The sequence below is a fragment of the Danio rerio genome, chromosome 17, assembly GCF_052040795.2.
Source record: "Danio rerio strain M-AB ecotype USA chromosome 17, GRCz13ab, whole genome shotgun sequence".
Classification (NCBI taxonomy): domain Eukaryota; kingdom Metazoa; phylum Chordata; class Actinopteri; order Cypriniformes; family Danionidae; genus Danio; species Danio rerio.
Window position 1 is genome coordinate 38,399,236 of NC_141037.1, and position 20,443 is coordinate 38,419,678.

The window sequence follows — 20,443 nt, forward strand, 5'->3', positions numbered from 1 at the left end:
AAAATGCATATTTTGTACACCTCGTCAGTGATTAAAATGTTTGTAATGTCAACATTACAGATGCCACAGAATGGGAGGTATAGTTGAATAATAAGAGCTCCATACATGGAAATTATGTGAACAACAAACACCATTGAATCCTCTTTATTTCAATTGAGTATGAACAACCACAGAAAACATGCCAATCAGAACATAACACAGACTTAATACGCATGCCCTCAACAGCATTTGATTGACCCCGTTTCCTAGTCAGATATCAACAGTGATAAAAATGCTTCCTTATGCTTTAAGTTAAACAAAGCTTATTATATTTTATTTGTTCTAAAGAAGGGACAGGCAGAAAAGAAACTCTGGGTAACCTTAATGCAATATTATCTCATCACAGCTAATCAGAATAAGACTAAAGATGAGAAAGCTGGAGTGTAAGTTTATTCAGCGCCAATCATTCAGCAAACAATCATTATTCAGTGTTTATTTCCTTCACAACACATAACCCAGGAGCAAATTAGGCTGCTTACAGAGCTCACTTGTTCCTAGTTAACATGATCTCCATTAATTTAATAAAAAATTCATAGTTTAACAAGATATCTAGTTAGTTTCAAATATTTTTTAACTGAAGTATGATTATTTAGCACATGCGTATCACACTGTGTAAGCATCAGTGAGCTGCAGAAGCATCAGAGTGAAGCTCATTAAAATGCACAGCCTTTCCAAGTAAGGGCAAACTAAGCCTTTAATGCTACAGGGTCAGTTGCAAGGGTTGTAAATAGACAAGTAAAAAACATTTCTGCATAGTTTTTCACTTACCCGAGCCATGTACCTTCTATCTTGATATCAGAGAACAATTTAAACAAGTTGTCTCAGTGCATTCTAGGTCACATTTTTTTATTTTAATTTGATAATTTTTGGTATTTTTATTATTATTTATATTTGGTTATTTTTTTGTATTTTTATTACATATTTATTCATTCATTTTCTTTTTGACTTAGTCCCTTAATTAATCCGGGGTCGCCACAGCGGTATGAACCGCCAACTTATCCAGCACAGTTTTATGCAGCGGATGCCCTTCCAGCCACAACCCATCTCTGTGAAATTTATTTTATTATTTTGTAATTTTTGGTATTTTTTATTATAAGTATTCGGTCATTTTTTATGTTTATATTATTTATATTTGGTCATTTATTGGTATTATTATATATTTGGTCATTTTTGGTATTTTTATTATACATATTTGGTCATTTTTGGTGTTATATTATATATATTTAGTCATTTTTTGATATTATTATTTATATTTGGTCCTTTTTTGGTATTTTTTATTATACATATTTGTTAATTTTTGATATTTTTATTATATATATTTGATCATTTTTGGTATTATCATTTATGGTCTTTTTTGGACTTTAGATGTGGTTCACCGAAAACAACTGCACACCTTATAAAATAAAATTAAGCAATCAACATCCCTGTTTGTATAAATAAAACTTATAACTCATTAAATGGTGGCAAACAGCAAACTGACTGGAACTTTGTGTGCATTCAAGCGTTTGAATGCATACCCTCCAGCCAAACAGAATCGAGTATTCAGACCAATAGAGCAAATATTTAGAGAAACGTTGCTCTCTAGAGTTTATTCCTCTAGCGTATTAACAAACTGTCAAGACTGAATGATTTGCCTGAGGTAAAAGTAATGCTACATTGTTTACAAGCCATTTTACTGACATCATTCTGCACTTAAAACACTGACTGAGTGTTTTTCATGTTTATTCTGTTTAATTAATTCTGCACTTAAAACACTGACTGAGTGTTTTTCATGTTTATTCTGTTTAATTATTAGTAAACAGAAACAAAATAAGTCCACTAGCTGCCCTTTAAACTGAAGCACCTATATAGACCATTTTGAGGAATGTAAACAAAAACATTGGCCCCAACAAATTTTCTGTTTTACATTTTTAGTTTCTATAGCTTCCGAGAATCCAAAAAGAGCCACATATTGATAAATGATGTTCTGATTTATCTGTTTTAACATTAAGTTAGATTGAATTGCTTCTTGTGATGGTTATGAAATAATTTGAAATGAAGCAGGAAATGTTTATGGGACTGTAGCAAGGTTTCCATCCAAATTTGCTAATTAAATGTATGCGCAAAACTGGATTATTGCATAAAAGACGTGCAAATAAAGCAGCATTTCCATCCAATGAGCCATAGAGAACAAAATCATCACTTCCTGATAAACTGGTGTAAAATATTAACAATAAAGATGGAATTTGCTGCGGTATGAGAAGCTGCGTGAATCTTTTCATCATTTAATAAATGCCTTATAAGACTTATAAGACAAGCAATGAACATGCAGTGGAGGTAATTAACAATATAATAACACTAATACTAAAATAGTAACAGTGTTTTAGAATGACCAAAGCAACATTTCAGTTGTTTCACAATGTGCTCAGCCTGCTGGTTTGTCTATTTACACTTTTTATCATCACATGATCTCTTATAACAAAATCGCATGACCTTTTTTAATGAGCATAGTGGAATTTCTTCTGTAAACGTGTTTCCATGGGGTTTTAGGGGTCCTTTATTTAATTACAACAGTAATATAACCTTCCAAAAAAAAAACACTTTTTCAGATTTTTACAAATAAGACATTACGTGCGTACAAATAATGTTTTTTTAGAGGAGTTCCCACCCTCAATCTCTGATGATCGTCTCACACAGTTCAGGGGACACATACATCAATTATCTAATTTATGAAAGGTTATTTGCAGCTACTGCCCCCACTACAAAGATGATCAGAGAAAAATTGGAATTAAAATTTCAGTAGAGCTTTGGCAGAATAGCGTAGAGGATATTGATAAACAATCAATCATGATTATGCCTCATCCAGTTCAAGATCCTACATAGGCTACATTTTTCCAAAAAGAAATCACATAGGATTTTCCCCAATTTATCTCCTTTTTGTGATAAGTGCAACTCAGAAGAAGCCGATTTAGCTTATAGTTTTGTATTCTGTCATAAAATACAGGGACTCTAGAATGAGGTTCTTAAAGTGCTTTCAGGGGCCTGTTTCAGAAAAGATGTTAAGTGAAAACTCAGAGTATGATGACTTTAAAATGTGAGAAACTCTGGGTTTTAATCATTCATTCATTTTCTTTTCGGCTAAGTCCCTTTATCAATCTGGGGTCGCCAAAGCGGAATGAACCGCCAACTTATCCAGCTTATTTTTACGGAGCGGATGTCCTTCCAGCCGCAGCCCGTCTCTGGGACATCCACACACATTCAATCACACACACACACACACACACACACACAAACACACACAAACACACACAAACACACACACACACACACACACACTACGGACAATTTGGCGTGTCTTTGGACTGTGGGGGAAACCGGAGCACCCGAAGGAAACCCACGCGAATGCAGGGAGAACATGCAAACTCCACACAGAAACGCCAACTGAGCCGAGGCTCGAACCAGCGACCCAGCGACCTTCTTGCTGTGAGGTAACAGCACTGCCTACGGGGCCACTGCGTCGCCCAAACTCTGGGTTTTCCGTTTCAAAATGGCAGGTTTGTCAAACTCGAGCAGGGTAAGTCAAGCCTGTTTCTGAAAAAGAGGTGACTTTTACTCTGCGTCGGATAAAGTGGTAACTTACTTTGCGAACCTAACCTGGTCAGGAGCAGGTTTATTTCTCTAAACTCTGAGTTTCTGTCGGCCTCCTCCTGTTTTTTAAAGATGAAGCGGTATTTCTCACCTTAGCCCTACATTTCCACCCACCTATTTTTATGTGCATAAATGTTGAAAAATGCAGATAAAAATGTAAGCGCATAACTGAGTAGGATTAACTTTATTCGATAAAAGAACATAAAACTTCACTGGAAACACGTTTACTGAACAAATACCAGTATGCGCATTAAAAGGGTCAGTTGATTTTTTTTATAAGAGATCATGTGACGATAAAAATGTGAATGGACAAACTAGGCTGAGCACATTGTAAAACATCTGAAATGTTGTTTTGGCCATCCCAAAACACCAAAACCATTTCAGTGTTAGGATTATAAAATTATTAATGACCTCCAGAACTGTCCAGAGCGCCTGCACGCTGCGTCTCATGGCTTTAAACGGCACCAGGCGTTCATTGCGTTTCAAGGTGAAAGTCATTTATTAAATAAAGAAATGATTGACGCAGCTTCTTAAAACGCTGCAAAATATGTTTTTACTGTTGATACTGCACCAGTTAATCTTGGACAATGCTTGGACCGGTTAAGGGCCCTGTCTGTCACCCATCGACTTCCAATGTAGGGAAGAAAAATAAGTATGAAGGTCAATGGGTGCCAGCTATGCGCGTTTTTCAAAATATCTTCTTATCTGTTCAGCAGAATCTCAAACAGGGTTTGTACAAGTGAAGGGTGAATACAAATCAGCACAATTTTCATTTTTTGAGTGAACTATCCCTTTAATTGTGAAAGCATTAATGTGAACAAATCAAAGCCTGTTGATATTAAATGGGTTTTAGCAAAATAAGAATCGATGATTTGTTTAATTATAAACTATATTACATTAATATTCTAAAATGTATATGAACCTCTTAATAAAAACATCTTAAATAATTAATACTTATTTGTCAAGGTGTAATAAATGTTTAATGATTGACCAAAAAGTCCTTTCAAAAGCTTATGAAACAATAATGATCACACAGAATACATTTGTAGGAGTTCCAAACTAGATTTTGAAACAATTTTACCTTTTCATTGATTCCATACATAATTCATATGAAAAAAAAAAACATTGCAGCGACAGACAGATGCTCTGAGTGAGTTTGCACAGCATGAGAAATGACGCTCTGTAATGAAGGTATGCCAAAGTGTGTACATACCGAGGCTTGTGCCTTCTTCTGCACAGCCACATGCGAACCGTCTTCTGAATCCTAATGCAGGCGCTTGCCCTGTAGCTCATTTTGTTCCTCACTGTGGCATACAACACAGAGATAAAGATGCTTACTCATCAAACTGTAACACCGCAAAGGTGAATAGGAGGGTGTGGGATGTTTCTAATTGCTTTTATGGAAGACGGTTTACTGGGGTCATGAAGGTTGACGTACGTTTAATAACTGACAGTGTGCACCACTGGACTTTCTTCCAGCGACTGCACACCAGCCACTTATTGACCCGTTTTACAAGCTCGGCCAGGTGGTCCGGATCAGACTTCATGATCTGGTCGAACTCTGCGAACTGAGGCACATAAACACACAGTTACATACACACAGGTTGAGATTTATGTCGCTGCTTTCAGGTTTACAAGGCTCTCGTGTGTGTCAGTTTGATGAAATGGGATAGTGGTTTTAACAGCCTTCTATTATCTACACCCTCATGAGAAATATCGTAAGACGTGATCACCTTCCCAGGGCGGAAGAAAACTCTTGTCAATCCAAACTTGTAATCGTTCTCGTTGAGGCCCAGCGCTTTAAACAGAGCCTGCAGGAGGAGACAACACAATCAGACAGTGGAATCTAGACCTTTACTTTTTTAAAATGACTATTAGAGATAAAAGAACAACATAATTTGGCTGGCTTTGGGCCAGATTGTGTTTATGTTTCTATAACTTGCACTTAAGCGTTTGATTTTGAGCATTACTCTGAGAGAGAGACTTGTGATTTAGAACGATTCTGAATAGTAAACAAATCAATCATGTTTTTTTCAGTTTACACCACTTTCAGACTGAAGTGTTTACGTGGTGTACTGATGTCGGAGAATTACAATTATAGCGGCCCATTTTCCAGATGTTATTGAAAATTAAACCCATGTAAACAGCATTAGTTATTTCCAGAAGGTTAGATTTTAATTAACAACCATTAAGACCTCTTTACAAAACCTCTCCACTTAACTAAGAGTCTGCCATGTTTGTAGTTTGTTAACACTTTTGGTCTATGTTTCTATAGCACAATGTATTGCGAGTACACTGTAAAAAATGCTGGGTTCCACACAATTCCTTCATGTTGTCTTAACACAAAGTGATAAAGTCAGTGCTTCCCACACATAGACTAGGTATATTAACGGCCGCCCAAGTATATTTAGAGCACGGCTTGAGGCTTACTTTTTTTCAGAAGTAGCACATGCGCTCCTAAGTTGAAAAATTTAGGAGCACATTAAAGAATTTTAGGAGCGCAGTAAAAAAATATAAAATAAAATAGTGTTGTTCAATAGTTTCATTCATTTGAATACAATAAGTGCACTAAGTTTTTTTTTTTTTTTTACAGTATAACAGCTTAAATAGTAATACTTTATACACGGAGAGGACGAAATGACTAGTCTAAACTGGCTGCAAAGTATATGTACACCATTAGTAATGATAAATCAACGCATTTGCCTTTTTTAAATATTGTACACATTTAATTCTAGTATTTATTATAATTTTTTGAGACATTGTATGTTAATTCCTTTTTTGTCATTTATTTTTAATTTGCTGTATATTTTATTAATTTTATGGTGTCAATATATCACATATTTTGTACATATCTAAAACGCTTTGGTATTCAAGTTTGCTTTGAACTTGAAAGAAAGAGAGAAGCAGATTTTACCTGTCAGTGGGTGCGCATGGCCCTGAATAGCATAAAAGTAAGAAAAGTAGTGGTCTTTTTTTTTTTACTTTAACCCATTGAAAAGAAACAGTGTATAACAGTATCATAATAAAAAAAAAAATATTGTTAAAAATTTAATTGTGTTTTGTTTGTCGCATATAGTTAACTATTTATGTGATGTGGGTAAATGGTGTGTTTCAATCCGGCTCCCACCGCAAGTATATTTAAAACCTGTGGGAAGCACTGAAAGTTAGCTTAATTGTTTTTACAAATTTAAGTAGTGTGAACATAAAATATTAAGTTGTCCCAAATCACTCAAGTATTGTGTTGATTCAGCTCACTTTAAATTTGTAGTTTAAACAAGAAGTGTACGCATGGATCTGCACTTTAAAATTCTCCCAAAAGGGTAACTTTGAAATGCTCATTTCAACATTATATGATTTGGGACACACTAATCTTATTTTGAAATATTAAAATGGACAGTATGTCAGGGTTCTGCCACTCTGGTCTTTTAAATTCTTGTTTTGGTGGCAGAGCTCGGACACTACCCATGTCTGGTCCTGTCTCTGTCTCTGTGTGCACGCGCGCCATCGTGGGTGTACGCAGAGTGTGCGCGCTCCTGCTTGATACTCGTGTTTGTGTTTTCGTCTGTCAGCAGCGTGGTGTTTCATTCCCAGCGTCTCAGTCTTGTTGGTTTCGGTTTTGGTCGGCGCTGGGGATGAAGTTGCGTGTGTGAGTGCACGGTGAGTGTTTTTATTCATTGTGTGCTCGTGTCTTGCATCTGTTGTCAAAGCACGTGGCTCTGTGTTTACATTGTGGTCACGTGCTTTTGTCGTGTGCTTCAGTGTTGTGTTTGTGTTGTCATGAACATGCGGTTAATGAGTTCTTTCATTGGCTGCATGGTTTTTGTCCTGTTGTATGTGAGCGCATGGCTTGTCTCGTCTCTGTCATGCGCTCTCCCGTCTATTGTCTTGTCCCACCCACCTTGTTATCTTGTTTGTAATTATTATTTTCACCTGTCCGCCTGTCTGTTTATTGGTTTGTCTTTCCTATTTATTCTCCTAGTGTGCTCTGTTCTGTGCTGGTCCGTTGTTGATTGTTTCCTTTCCCTGTTGTATAAGGTATGCTGATTTCGGTTCTACAACAGTGGTTTAGAGTTTTGTGTCTTGCCTAGTTCTAGACCAAGTCTAGTTTAGTATATAATATAATGTCGTGTTTTTCCCCACATGGGGAGATTTGAGTTTTGTTTTTGTTTTATTTTTCAATAAAATCCTTCATTTCCTGCATTTGGGTCCTCGCCTCCTCTCCATCCACCCCCATACCGTGACACAGTATGTGAATCGGAGGTGTTTGGGGGTGTTTTAGGGGATACAATACAAATATAAACAGTTTTTCAGATACTTATAAAAATATGTTGCTAAAACAGCAGGCCTGACAGAGACGACAGAAAAAAAACATCAAGGTTTGGTCTAATTATGCTCTAGACATTGCAATACAGGCAAGATGCAATCATCAAACTGAATAAGTCATTTTCAATAATTGCAATCAATCGTTAATTGTAGTCTGCTTATAATGGTGTGGAATCTAATTGTACGTTTGGTGATGAAGCAAATACTTCATATTTAGCCACGGGTGTATGATTAAAACACTATCTGACTTCCAAATGTGTCTGTAAGTGCTGAGGATAAACCGCTTTCATTTATCATGGAAATCAATGAGGCATTATGCCTTTTCAAGTGGATATAAAGGTCATATTTTTTTCGGAAAAAATATTAATCGGCTAGCTATTATCTATCAAACTAATCCTAATTACGTACACAAGAATCTCAGATGAATAACAATCAGATTAGAATGAGCCATTTAGATGCAATGATAATCAAACTCAAAGTAAACAATAGAGATTTACTTTGCAGAAGAGTCGTGGATCGAGCCTTGTGAGTTTGTTGGGCATGTACTGCTTGTACATATTGTAAAGCTCATGAAACGGCGCTCGGGATGGGAAGCCCCCCTGCATCAGGTCCAGCACTGATACCATGCCTGAGAGGAGAAGAGAAGGACAGATAATGTGGCCAGTGCTGCGGCAAAGTCTGGAGCTGAAGCATGAAGCAGGTTTAAAGGAAGATTCAACATCTTATTCTCTGTCATGTGCACTCAACCTAGTACCAAGCTTTTCACACTTGAACTAGTTGATCATGGGTCATTCTAAACCCCCGAGTAAACGGAGTCTTGGGTGATCTGATTTCACGCTCAGGACTATAATTTACCTGCAGAACACGACCTGTTCAAATAAAGGCATCAAAACTCAGAAGACTATTTGACAGCAGTTGCTTCAAGATTTTTCTTTTGGTATTTACGAGTTATCTTTTTTACATTCATAAGATAAACTTTGGGACATTGAAAAATGACTGAAAAAAAACATTAACAAAATATGCTATACATTTGCAAATGTAATACAGTCAAGCCTGAAATTATTCATACCCCTGGCAAACTATGACTTAAAGTTACTTTAATTCAACTACCATGTTTTTTTTTAATTATTATTATTGGAAATAATACAGGCCTCTTCCAAAAAATACAATAATAGGACAAGGTACAAGAAGCCTCTTTGTGAAAAAAAAATTTATATATACAATTGAAGTCAGAATTATTAGCCCCCCTCAATTATTAGACCGCTTGTTTATTTTTTTCCCTAATTTCTGTTTAACGGAGAGCAGATTATTTTCAACACATTTCTAAACATAATAGTTTTAATAACTCATTTCTAATAACTGATTTATTTTATCTTTGCTATGATGACAGTAAATAATATTTTACTGGGTATTTTTCAAGACCCTTCTATACAGCTTAAAGAGATATTTAAAGGCTTTACTAAGTTTATTAGGTTAACTAGGCAGGTTAGGGTAATTAGGCAAGTTATTGTATAGCAGTGATTTTTTCTGTAGATTACCGAGAAAAAATATAGCTTAAAGGGGCTAATAATTTTGTCCCTAGAATGGTGTTTAAAAAATTTAAAACTGCTTTTATTCTAGCCAAAATAAAACAAATAAGACTTTTTCCAGAAGAAAAAATATTACCAGACATGCTGTGAACATTTCCTTGCTCATTTGGGAAATATTTTAAAAAGAAGAAAAAAATTCGAAGGGGGCTAAGAATTCTGACTATATATATATATATATATATATAAATTGACTGGTTGATTGATTGATTGATTGATTGATTGATTGATTGATTGATTGATTGATTGATTGATTGATTGATTGATTGATTGATTGATTGATTGATTGATGTATATGAAATTAATGTTTAATTAAAAAAATCTAAAAAAAACTATTAAAATAAGAAAACTATAACTGTCAGTAGGTGATGGTAGATCATTTTTTCCCTTTGTTTCAATAATTTGATTTATATGATTAATTCGAGTTACTAAGCATCTAGCCATAACATTCTTCTAACTCGACCTTTGTTTGATACCACAAGGCAGGGTTAACAATGCAAAAGTTATCTGATCCACATTTTTTATTTTTTTTTATTTACATAAAATCCCTGTTTGGAGCAATAGAATATTTGTAAAAAATAAAGAATGATCCTGCAGAACAAACTAAGACACAAGCTAGTGAGAAAGCAGTTAATAAGTCTGTATTAACTTCATGTGCTACACTGAAAAAAATACTGGGTTTCACACAATTTATTCATGTTGTCCCAACAAAAATCGATTAACTTAACAAATTTAAGTAGATTGCGCATAAAACAATTAAGTAAAAAAATCTCAAGTATTCTCAAATCTCAAGCACATTTTAAACAACCAGCACAATCACTTTTTTAATTCAACTGTAACAAACAGGCTAATCGATTTATCAGCACAATTCCTACTTTATTTATGTCTCTTTTTTAAATATTATTTCTAAAACTTTGCTAAGATCATATAAAACACAAAAACAGCAAGCTTCAAAACACTCTTGTTATAACGCCGCTTCCAAAAGATAATGAAAAATCAGTGGAGCTCACATTTAATATGGCCGCTCCATAGGCAATATCGGAATTTGTTTTTCTTAAAAAGCTCTCAAATGATGAGCGCTGTGTATTTGTGATTGCTCTTCTTAAATTGAAATATTTGAAGCATTACCACAAGTGCTGTGAAATGAATTGGAGATTGAGGGGAAAAATACACCTATATAAATCATATACATACCTGAGCACTGCAGCTGAGACAGAATCTGAGCTCCTTCAAACTGGTGGCTCACCATCTTCAAATTAGGCTTCACACAACGAATGAAACTTGAGCCCTTTTACAAGACACGACAATGTATTATACTTTAACAGAGTACAAATAATATTGTATTTATAATCAGCAAGACAAGACCGTGGTGACCCCGGATTAATAAAGGGACTAAGCCGAAAAGAAAATGAATGAATGAATGAATGAATGAATGAATGAATGAAGACAAGACCTTTAATGGAGGAACAGGAATTGTATCAAAAAAAATGGAAAGTAGTTTAAAAAGCTTTTTTAAAATTTTGTTTGTTAATAGTATTATTTTTTCTAATTATAACTCTCAAACTGTACCGTGTGCAAACTGTGTAAGTCTATGATTAGGGGTGTAGTGGATCACGGTTCACATCCTACGGTTCGGAACACAAGTGACCTGCGCATTAATACTTTTTTTTTTACTTGTAGATTAATCCTAAATTTGTAACGATCGCAGAGAGATCACCTCTTGTGTCATTCAAATCACATGTATGAAAGCATTTAGGCTTTTCTGTAAAATATAATGAGGATGGAAGAAGTTGTGGTAGGTTATTCGAGATGTGGTGGGTTTCTTTGGTTTTATGCGTTTTCTGTCACTGCTTGTTGAGCCTGATTAAATGCATTCAGTGTGAGCTGCACGATTAATCGTTAAAAGATCAGGATCTCAGTATCCATGGAACATAAATTATAAATGGTGGTGATTTGGATATGTTTATTAATCCTTTGAGTCGCTGCATTCAAATCTGTGTTTGAAAGATGCAAAAATCAGGTTATTTATAAAGTTACAAACAGTCAAATAACACAAAAGTACTAGGCAAACAGTTTATAGTTTAGATAAAATGACTGATGTCCATGATAAAGATTAAAAGCACCGTCATATGCATATAAATTGAAGCTCAAAAATGAAAGTTGTAGGCAGCATATTAAAAAGGCCATATCTAGCAATAAAATATGATATAAACTACATCATTATGAATAAATTAAATCATGTATTAAAAATAAGACTAAGGGGCTTTCACATCCGCCTTATTAAGTTTGGTTGAATAGCAATAGAGTTCGATTTCCCTCTTGGTGCAGTTCATTTGGACAGATGTGAATGCAGCAATCATACGAGAGTGCACCAACAGCGGACCAAAAAAGCGTAACCTAAAACCTAAGCGTAAACCTTTCAAACAAACCCTGGAGTGGTTCGTTTGTGGTGAGAATATGATCCGAACAAAAACAGACCCAACCGCAAAAAGTACTGCGCATTTTGGACTAATCCAGCTGCCGTAGGCCGATGCGCTGTGCATTATGGGGTATGAATGAAAAACAATTTTGTTGACGGCGCTTTACCAACAGAGAGAGAGAAGGAAAACATTGCCTGATAGAACGCAAAATAACAATGTCGCAGTTTAGCTAAATTAATTCACGCCTCCTCCTGAAGTGACGTGCGATGCATTCAAATATTGCTTTTCAGCCGCAGCCAAGCTTCATTCTCGAAATGTAAAGTTTGTCTAAAGACAAAATACAATCAGTCAGCGCAGTCGTCCCTCAATAGTAAAAAGCGACATTTTGTGTCTGCCAGTTTTTTACTTGCGGAAGTTCATTGACATTTTTTCTGCATTTGAATTCTGACCATTCGATAAGCAGTTTAGCAACTATGTTCAACAACATCTGGCCAATGAGAGATGTGGATTTTGTCAGGTTACTGCATTTTGCTTCTTTTTAACTGGATTTGGACCAAAGCCGGCAGTGTGGTGTGAAAATGACGCAAAGATGGCAGAGAATGCAACAATGTATCATGTATTGCCCTTGGTCCGGACCAAATGAAGCGAACTACAGATGCGAAAGCACCCTAAAAATAAATATGGGTTTTACAAATTATAATGTTAGGGTGCTTTCACACCTACACTTTTGTTTCGGAACGTATCTCGTTTGCCCAGTTAGCGCGGTTCGATTGGCATATGTGAACAGGGCAATCGCGCTCTGTTCCGCGCCAAAGTAATCGCTCCGAGATCGCTTGAATGAGGTGGTCTCGGCTCGATTGAAACGAACCCTGGAGCGGTTCGATTGTAGTGAGAAAGCGATCCGATCCGAGCGCGGTTGTATCACTGTGTTTTATGGATATGTAATAGGCATATACGGCTATAGGAAGAGAGAATTATGATTGGGGTGGGAAGTTTCGCGAGTCTCCGGATGCCCGCAAACGAGTGATGATCTCCCGGTAATCTCGCGTCTCACTACAGGTCCTCAAATAGGCATCGTCGCGCACCCTTCACACCCCTCCCCTCCGCATCTCTCCTCAGACACATCGCGCGCGCACCCTGTCAATCACCACCAAACCACCACCTCTCCTGACAGCTGAGCGGGACGCTGCAAAATAAACCCTGACACTCTGACCAATGTGAGGAGAGTTTACTTGCACGTGACTTGTTTTAGCTCTTTTGGTCCGATTAGAAACTTTGCAGTGTGAAAGCGAACCGCTCCAAGAGCAAAGAGCAACAATGTAACAATTGTAATCTCTGTTTCGGAACAACTGAATCGATTCACAGGTGTGAAAGCACCCTTAGATAGCGTTATCAGTAACAGTAACAGTCAAATTTTCACAGTACTGAATATATAACCAATTATTTTTATTCAGCTGATTATTTCTTCATTTAATTTTTTTATAAATTTACAGGTTCTATGTTCTGTTTGGTTAAAACCAAACGTTTTAACAAACAAAGCATAAATGCAAAGCAAATTACATTTGTCTCCTCCTCTTTTTAGCTGATATAAAAAACGGGTCTGATTCATGAACAATAATGTGATCCGAACCATGAGATTTGTGATCCGTAACAACACTACTGTCCAATAAATTTAAAAAAGACTGGTAAACAAAAAAAGATGTCAAATTTACAACAACACAAATCATCGTTGACTAGGGTCCTTGTTTGTTATTTAATACCAGAATATATAAGACAAAATGTTACGAACACACATTCAAAATTAATTTAATTTATTATTAATGTTATACTTCCACAGTCTGGCTGAGCAACATTTGCCCAACTTATATATGAATTTACTGTCTTAGTGACAAAACAAACCACCACATTTTGTTTGTTTTAATGTGCCATTAGCCAGCACCATAAATCACTATTGTCACGTTGCATCATTTGCTGCGCCGGCTGGTTTGTGGAATGCATTAGACACACTCAGTAATAACCAAAACAAGCGGCCATCATTGTTAAATAGAATAACGCATTACTCACTGTACTGCGGAGCTTTTCCAGTAGAAGGTTTAGTTGGGTCTAAAAAAAAAAAAAAGAAATGTAAAAGTGAGTCCTGAAAATTCTAATTAAAAGCATCTTACGATATGAATTAAATAATTTTACAGAGTTGTGCTGGCATGCAAGAGGCATCACACATCTTGACACATACTGGAATTAACAGACATGCATTATTATGGTGACTGGTTCCATTACAAGACCTTTTTTCTATAAGATCGATATATCATGGTGACAAATGAAATGGTGATGCATTTCTTTAGAGATGACATGATGAACAACTACAGCAGAGACCTGTGAAAAATGTGGCATCCGCGTGCACACAAGACATGGCAATTTACCAAGTGGGTGATGGAGGTTGGGAGGGAACAGTGGGAGAAAGCTAAGATTCGCAATTGTATATGAGGCTGAAAGATACCCTGTAGTGCTGGCACTGAATATTTCAGCCAGGCTTACCCTACAAAAGCTTCTTTTTTCCTTGTTTCTCGGTTTTTACATTTATTTCAGCCTCAGATATTTTCACAGGGAAAGGTTGAAGAAACAGGAGAAGGTCTAAGAGAGGAGGATGGAGAAAGGGCAAAGGTTAGAAAGTAAAGGAATCAAGATCACCAGGTAAGAGACTAAATGTTTTCCACAAAAGGCTTTAAAATAAATGTGTAAATAAAAAAAGAGGACAAAAATACCCTACAAAACAAAACACTGCAACGGTCCAAAAACAAAACCTTGAGGAACTCCTACCGTAATCTAAGGATAGCCTACAGCCTTACGGGCTTGAAAACAGTTTGTCATTTTGTCTTTCGCTCTGTTAACACCTTTGATAATATGTGCTTCTGTTATCATGAGAATATAAGTTCCAGGCTATAGGACAGATTCACCTTGAATTTGTTTCCCACACTGATAAAGCTGAGTTTGCCAGCCTTCTGCTTTGAGTCCTTGGAATTGGAGTTGTTCTCAAAAAGATCCCGGACAAACTTGTCCTTCGACTCACACACCAGGCTCTCCAAAGACATGTGGAGGGCGTCATTATTCTTCTCCACAAACTGGGTCTGCTCACACACATAGACCAAGCATTCGCGCACACACATATACACACATACAAAACCCACAGGGCAGAGAAATAAACAAAGTCAACCTTACACAAAAAAACCAACAACTTCAAGTAAGGGATTCCCCCAAGGCTCCAATTGTTTTTACAGTGTGGCAAATTTTAATTAACCTATGTTACCCACATTACAAAACTAAAACAATAAGATGTGTTCGCTACATGAAAAGGAGTGAATTGGGACCTTACAGTCTCATAGCACACAGCGCCAGCAAAATGTCTTATGATGAAACCTTCATCATCTCTCAAATTCCTGTGGATTGTAAGCTTCGACTTCCTGGGTACCTAAAAAAAAAAAAAAAAAAAACAGCCCACACAAAATTAAACTTTCAGTAAAAGCCATCTTTACAGCTGTGCTTATATGCCTTCCTTCGTATTTGGGTCTTGACATTGATGGAATGTCAGGGAGAGTCACATAAAAAAACTCCCAAGAAGTGCCCAGATCATTTTTAACCTCCTAAATTAAAAAAAAAAAAAAAATATATATATATATATATATATATATATATATATATATATATATATATTTTTTTTTTTTTTGTTTTTTTTTTGCATTCAATATAAGCACATTATTTCCTTCCAAATATCAGGAGCCAAATATTAAGACAAAAATGATACAGTATGTATATTTTAAATATAGATTTAGTTTAATGTGCACTACCTGACAAAAGTCTTGTTGTTCATGCAAGTTTTAGGAACAGCAAATAGTAACTTGACTTCTAGTTGATCATTTGGTATCAAAAGTGGATTTATATAAGGTAAAGGACTCTAGATTATGCATATTTTACCAAAATAAAACATGATCATGCCTTGATTTTTAATGATTTAACTAGGACAAGTCTGACTTTACTTAGACAAAAGTCTTGTTACTTAACATAAATAATGTACAGTATAGTATATAAAGTCATGGTGTAGTGGGGAAACAATAAAAATTGTGTATGACTCCATGAGCTTGGATGACTGCATCCATACATCTCTGCAATGACTCAAATAACTTATTAATAAAGTCATCTAAGATGGCAAAGAAAGCGTTCTAGCAGGACTCCCAGAGTTCATCAAGATTCTTTGGAGTCATCTTCAATGCCTCCTCCTTCACATTACCCCAGACATGCTCAATAATGTTCATGTCTGGTGACTGGCCAATCCCGTAGCAGCTTGACCTTCTTTGCTTTCAGGAACTTTGATGTGGAGGCTCAAGTATGAGAAGGATTGCTATCCTGTTGTAGAATTTGCCCTCTCCTGTGGTTTATAATGTAATGGGCAGCACAAATGTCTTGATACCTCAGGCTGCTGGTGTCACCATTCACTTTTCAGATCTCTTGCACTGCCCCCATACTGAATGTAACCCCAAACCATGATTTTTTTCTACACCAAACTTATTTCTGTGAGAATATTGGGTCCATGCGGGTTCCTATAGGTCCTCTGAAGTATTTGTCATGATTGGAATGCAGTTAAAAAAAAAACCTACCTTCTGACACTTTTCCAAATGATCAACAAAGTCAGGTTATTATTTGTTGCTCTTACAATTGGGATCGATGACAAAACTTTTGTCAGGTAGAGTATTGTTCAACTTTATTTATATGTTTTGAATTAGCCCAAACATCAGAGTAAATATTGAGGGTATTTGAAAAGTACTTTAATTATGACAAAAACAATAGACTAAATAAATAAAATATATCCTACATTTTGCAATGCATGTTAACATATATTTTAATAGGTTTCAACTATGGATGTTCAAGATCCATAAAAGCATAACTGTTAAATAAATGTTCTGAAATGAAATTCAGTGACATCTACGGTCAAGAGGAAAATTAAAAGAGGGGACCCATCTTACTCCATCTTCCACCAAATATTGAGCTACTGTTTAACAGTCCTTCAAGATAACTACATGATGTCACTGAAGGCCAAATCAAAATGCAGAAAGTGGAAATTGAAAGGGGAAAAAATCTATTAACACTTGAAGGGTTGTAAAAAAAAAAAAACTACCCTGCCGGCTGCCGGTTTAAACTTGCTATATATAGACTTGTCTGCAGGAAATAACCCATCCATAGCTTACTGTGAGACGGAAGTGATCTTTGTGCTTGCTGTGAACTGCCTCCGCAAAGTGCTGATCGCTGGGCTGGGGAAGACGGTTCTCCTCATCCAAAATATCCAAGACACCCACTAGCTTTGCCTCGACCAGATCTGCGAAGTAATAAAGCCGCAGAGAGAAGTTTGGGGCAGGCGACAGAAAGTTTTCGTGTTATAACGAATACAAGGTGAATAGAGAATTAATATATTCGATCCCCCTGAAGAAAGTATTATCCAAAGTAAAGTAGAACTCAGCATGTTTAATGGACGAATGCAAAAATGGTGGGCACACACACGGACCTTTCTGATAATCAGCGCGAAGGCATCCGTCGTATGCATAATTCATCCGAGATGTGCGCAGGTGGGAGAGGTGCGGACGCAAACGCAGTCATGTATTTGCATGAGTTTAAAATGTGAGGTGATTGATGAGGAGAAGTGCAGGGAAAGGACCTGCGCGTCCATTTGGAAGTCGCAAGGACATGTGTTGCATCACTATCAGGAGAATTAGGAAAACGCAAAGCTGGCAAGCAGAAAGCAAGGCTTTCCCATCAGAACAGAGGTGACATCTGCGATGCAGGTGGTGTTGCGTACTTACTTTTTGCACTGCATAAGAGGCGATATGTTATGTTAAGCCACCTGCGTACTGTGCAAACTCATGCAAGCTGGAGTTTTGACAGTCTGGGCATTAAAAAAAAAAACCGAAGTGGTCTCCTTTGCAATGCATACGAGGGAGATCTTTGATAAGTCTGGGTTCAAAGCACGTGCCGACTAAAAGGATAAAAGGCATCGCTTGTGATACTTCAAGACCGAACACTTGGTATTTGCATTCAGCGAACAGGGTGAAGATTTCACCGTATGTCCTTAGATTGAACTGACTTTCTGATTCTGACGGGGTGATTTGGGTCAGACTGCACTGCTCGACCGATCACCTTCAGAGCTGGCATGAAGGCGAACTCTTCATCTTATCTCCTAACCCTCCTCCAGAAAGTGAGAGACATCCCTCCCAGGATTCATTCCTGTGTTATCTTAAGCTACCCAGCATGGATTCCTGCTGGAATATTCATCTTCGGCATGTTACATCCAGACAGTGACAGACATGGCAGTGTATACAAATATGTTGTCTTATGGGGACAGTATTCTGACCTTTCATTTTTGCCTTGCCTTGTATCAATTGGCGGCATGGTGGCTTAGTGGTTAGCACTGTCGCCTCACAGCAAGAAGGTCGCTGATTCAAGTTCCCGCTGGCTAGTTGGCATTTCTGTGTGGAGTTTTTGCATGTTCTCTTCTTTGGGTGCTCGGGTTTCCTCTACATTCGATATAGGTGAATTAAATAAACTAAATTGGCCCGAAGTGTATAAGAGCATGTGTGAATGTGAGAGTGTATGGGTGTTTCCCAGTACTGAGTTGAGGCTGGATGGGCATTCGCTGTGTAAAACAAATACTGGAGTAGTTGGCGGTTCATTCCGCTGTGATGATGCCAGTTAAATAAGGGACTAAGCCAAAGGAAAATGAATGAATGAATACACTAGAGTTTTAGGGCAAACTAAGGCTCAGATTCCCTTAACTGATGGGTGTGGGACATTCTGAGGATGATTTACTTATAATGTGCAAATTAAAGAACAAAGATGTAACATCTCATTTACATAGACTAATAGAATAAGTGCAGTGTAATTTAGTGTAGTGGCAAATAAGCAAAGCAAAAGGACAAACAGTGAGCTGGCCCTTCATTTTTCTATGTATAGAATATTTAGTTGTATTTAAAGACCAAAGTATACTTTTCTTGAATGTTTTTTATGAGCCCAGACATTTTAAACCACTCATGTACTGCACTGTAATGGCAGCAGCTAACAAAACTAAATAAGTTGAAATCTCTCTCCGAGTGAGGCGAGTAAAAGAGTGCTGTGATCTGGGTGGGAGTGAGGTTAAGAGGGCTGAGAGTAACAGAGATCAATAAACCTGAGTAAACCACAGTCCTCTGGCCTCCACAGAGAATGCAATGGAGACTGATGCTGCAGGCTGTGGTCTTTAGTTTTCGTGTTGGCATGCAGGGCTGTAGGTTGTGACTAAATGGCAGCATCTTCCAACTTTTTATCTCCTGCTGGAGGGAGTAAATGCTTTTAGAGGTTTCACTGGTGCCACAACCAATGTGATAAGTGTTATCATTTTGTTCAGTTCAGTTCTGTTTGAAGCCACAGTTTACCACTGATTTACAGTAATAGCACTACCAGTAACCATGTTATTGTGGCATAAATGTGGTACTTTAATCCTCAACATAATTGCATGGATAAGTACTATTTTTGTTAATGAAAAATTCACATCTGCATTGAAACTTAAGGTGCTATAAATTTGCATTTCTATTAGACTAAACTAGTTAATTTTTTTAATATTAGATGTGCTGCTGTTCTCTGTCCAATAAAGTCTTGGTGTCATTATTTTTTTAATTATTTAATTGTTAAAGCACTTTCAAAACAGCCAAAGGGCTGTAGATGAGGAGCAAATTAAGATCAATATAAAATCCAAAATAAAATTAAAATTACATTAGGCTGCTCAATATAACATGGAAAATATTCAAATCAACTAATTAGCACTCGTTGAAAACTAAGAAAATAAATATGTTTTGTGGAGAGATTTTACAACGGATAAAGAGGTGGTCATTCAACATGAAAGAGTACAAGAAAACCATTCCACAATCGAAAACCCACATTGTAAAACAATAAATGATCAATTTGTCGTCCTAACATATGTTTTTAGTTTACTGTAACTCCTTAAACTAAGTTAATCATGTTCTAACTTAATTGTATAAGTTACGTGAGCTGCTTTAAGTCAGTTTAATATAATATAAGTTCAGTGGACTCATAAGTAGGGCCAGACAGAATCTGCTGACATTTTTTGCTATTTCGGAGGAAAATTTTGTAAAAATAAAAAATAAAAATCTGTGGATTTCTGCACTGTAAAACCCAGCTTATCAAATAACTGAGTGTTGTTAACTCAAAATTTACAGAAAGTTAATTCTACTCATTTGAAAAGAGTTTTGAACTCAGTGTTGAAGGTAATGAGTTAAATACCTCATTACTTCAGCTTATATGGAGTAAGTCCACAGTACTCATATTACTTTTTTATCTCAAAGGGTTTGTAGCTCTCGGTTTCCTCAGATGGTTTGAGTTGCCTTAACATATTGGGTTTTTACAGTACTCAGT

The 20,443-nt window shown here is 36.5% G+C and overlaps 1 protein-coding gene across 4 annotated transcripts in view; it reads right to left on the bottom strand.

Moving 5' to 3' along the window:
- myo6b (myosin VIb) overlaps positions 1 to 20,443 on the bottom strand; it is a 154,847-nt gene that overhangs the window by 54,514 nt on the left and 79,890 nt on the right. For 3 of the 4 annotated variants that reach the window (XM_087288954.1, XM_087288953.1, NM_001004110.1), the window contains 9 exon segments: positions 17,233 to 17,360; positions 15,366 to 15,461; positions 14,950 to 15,120; positions 14,060 to 14,098; positions 10,770 to 10,863; positions 8,487 to 8,617; positions 5,400 to 5,477; positions 5,105 to 5,234; positions 4,880 to 4,970 (listed from right to left, as the gene is read on the bottom strand). In XM_087288954.1, coding sequence (XP_087145080.1) covers positions 4,880 to 4,970; positions 5,105 to 5,234; positions 5,400 to 5,477; positions 8,487 to 8,617; positions 10,770 to 10,863; positions 14,060 to 14,098; positions 14,950 to 15,120; positions 15,366 to 15,461; positions 17,233 to 17,360 — 958 coding nt within the window. 4 annotated transcript variants of the gene reach the window in all.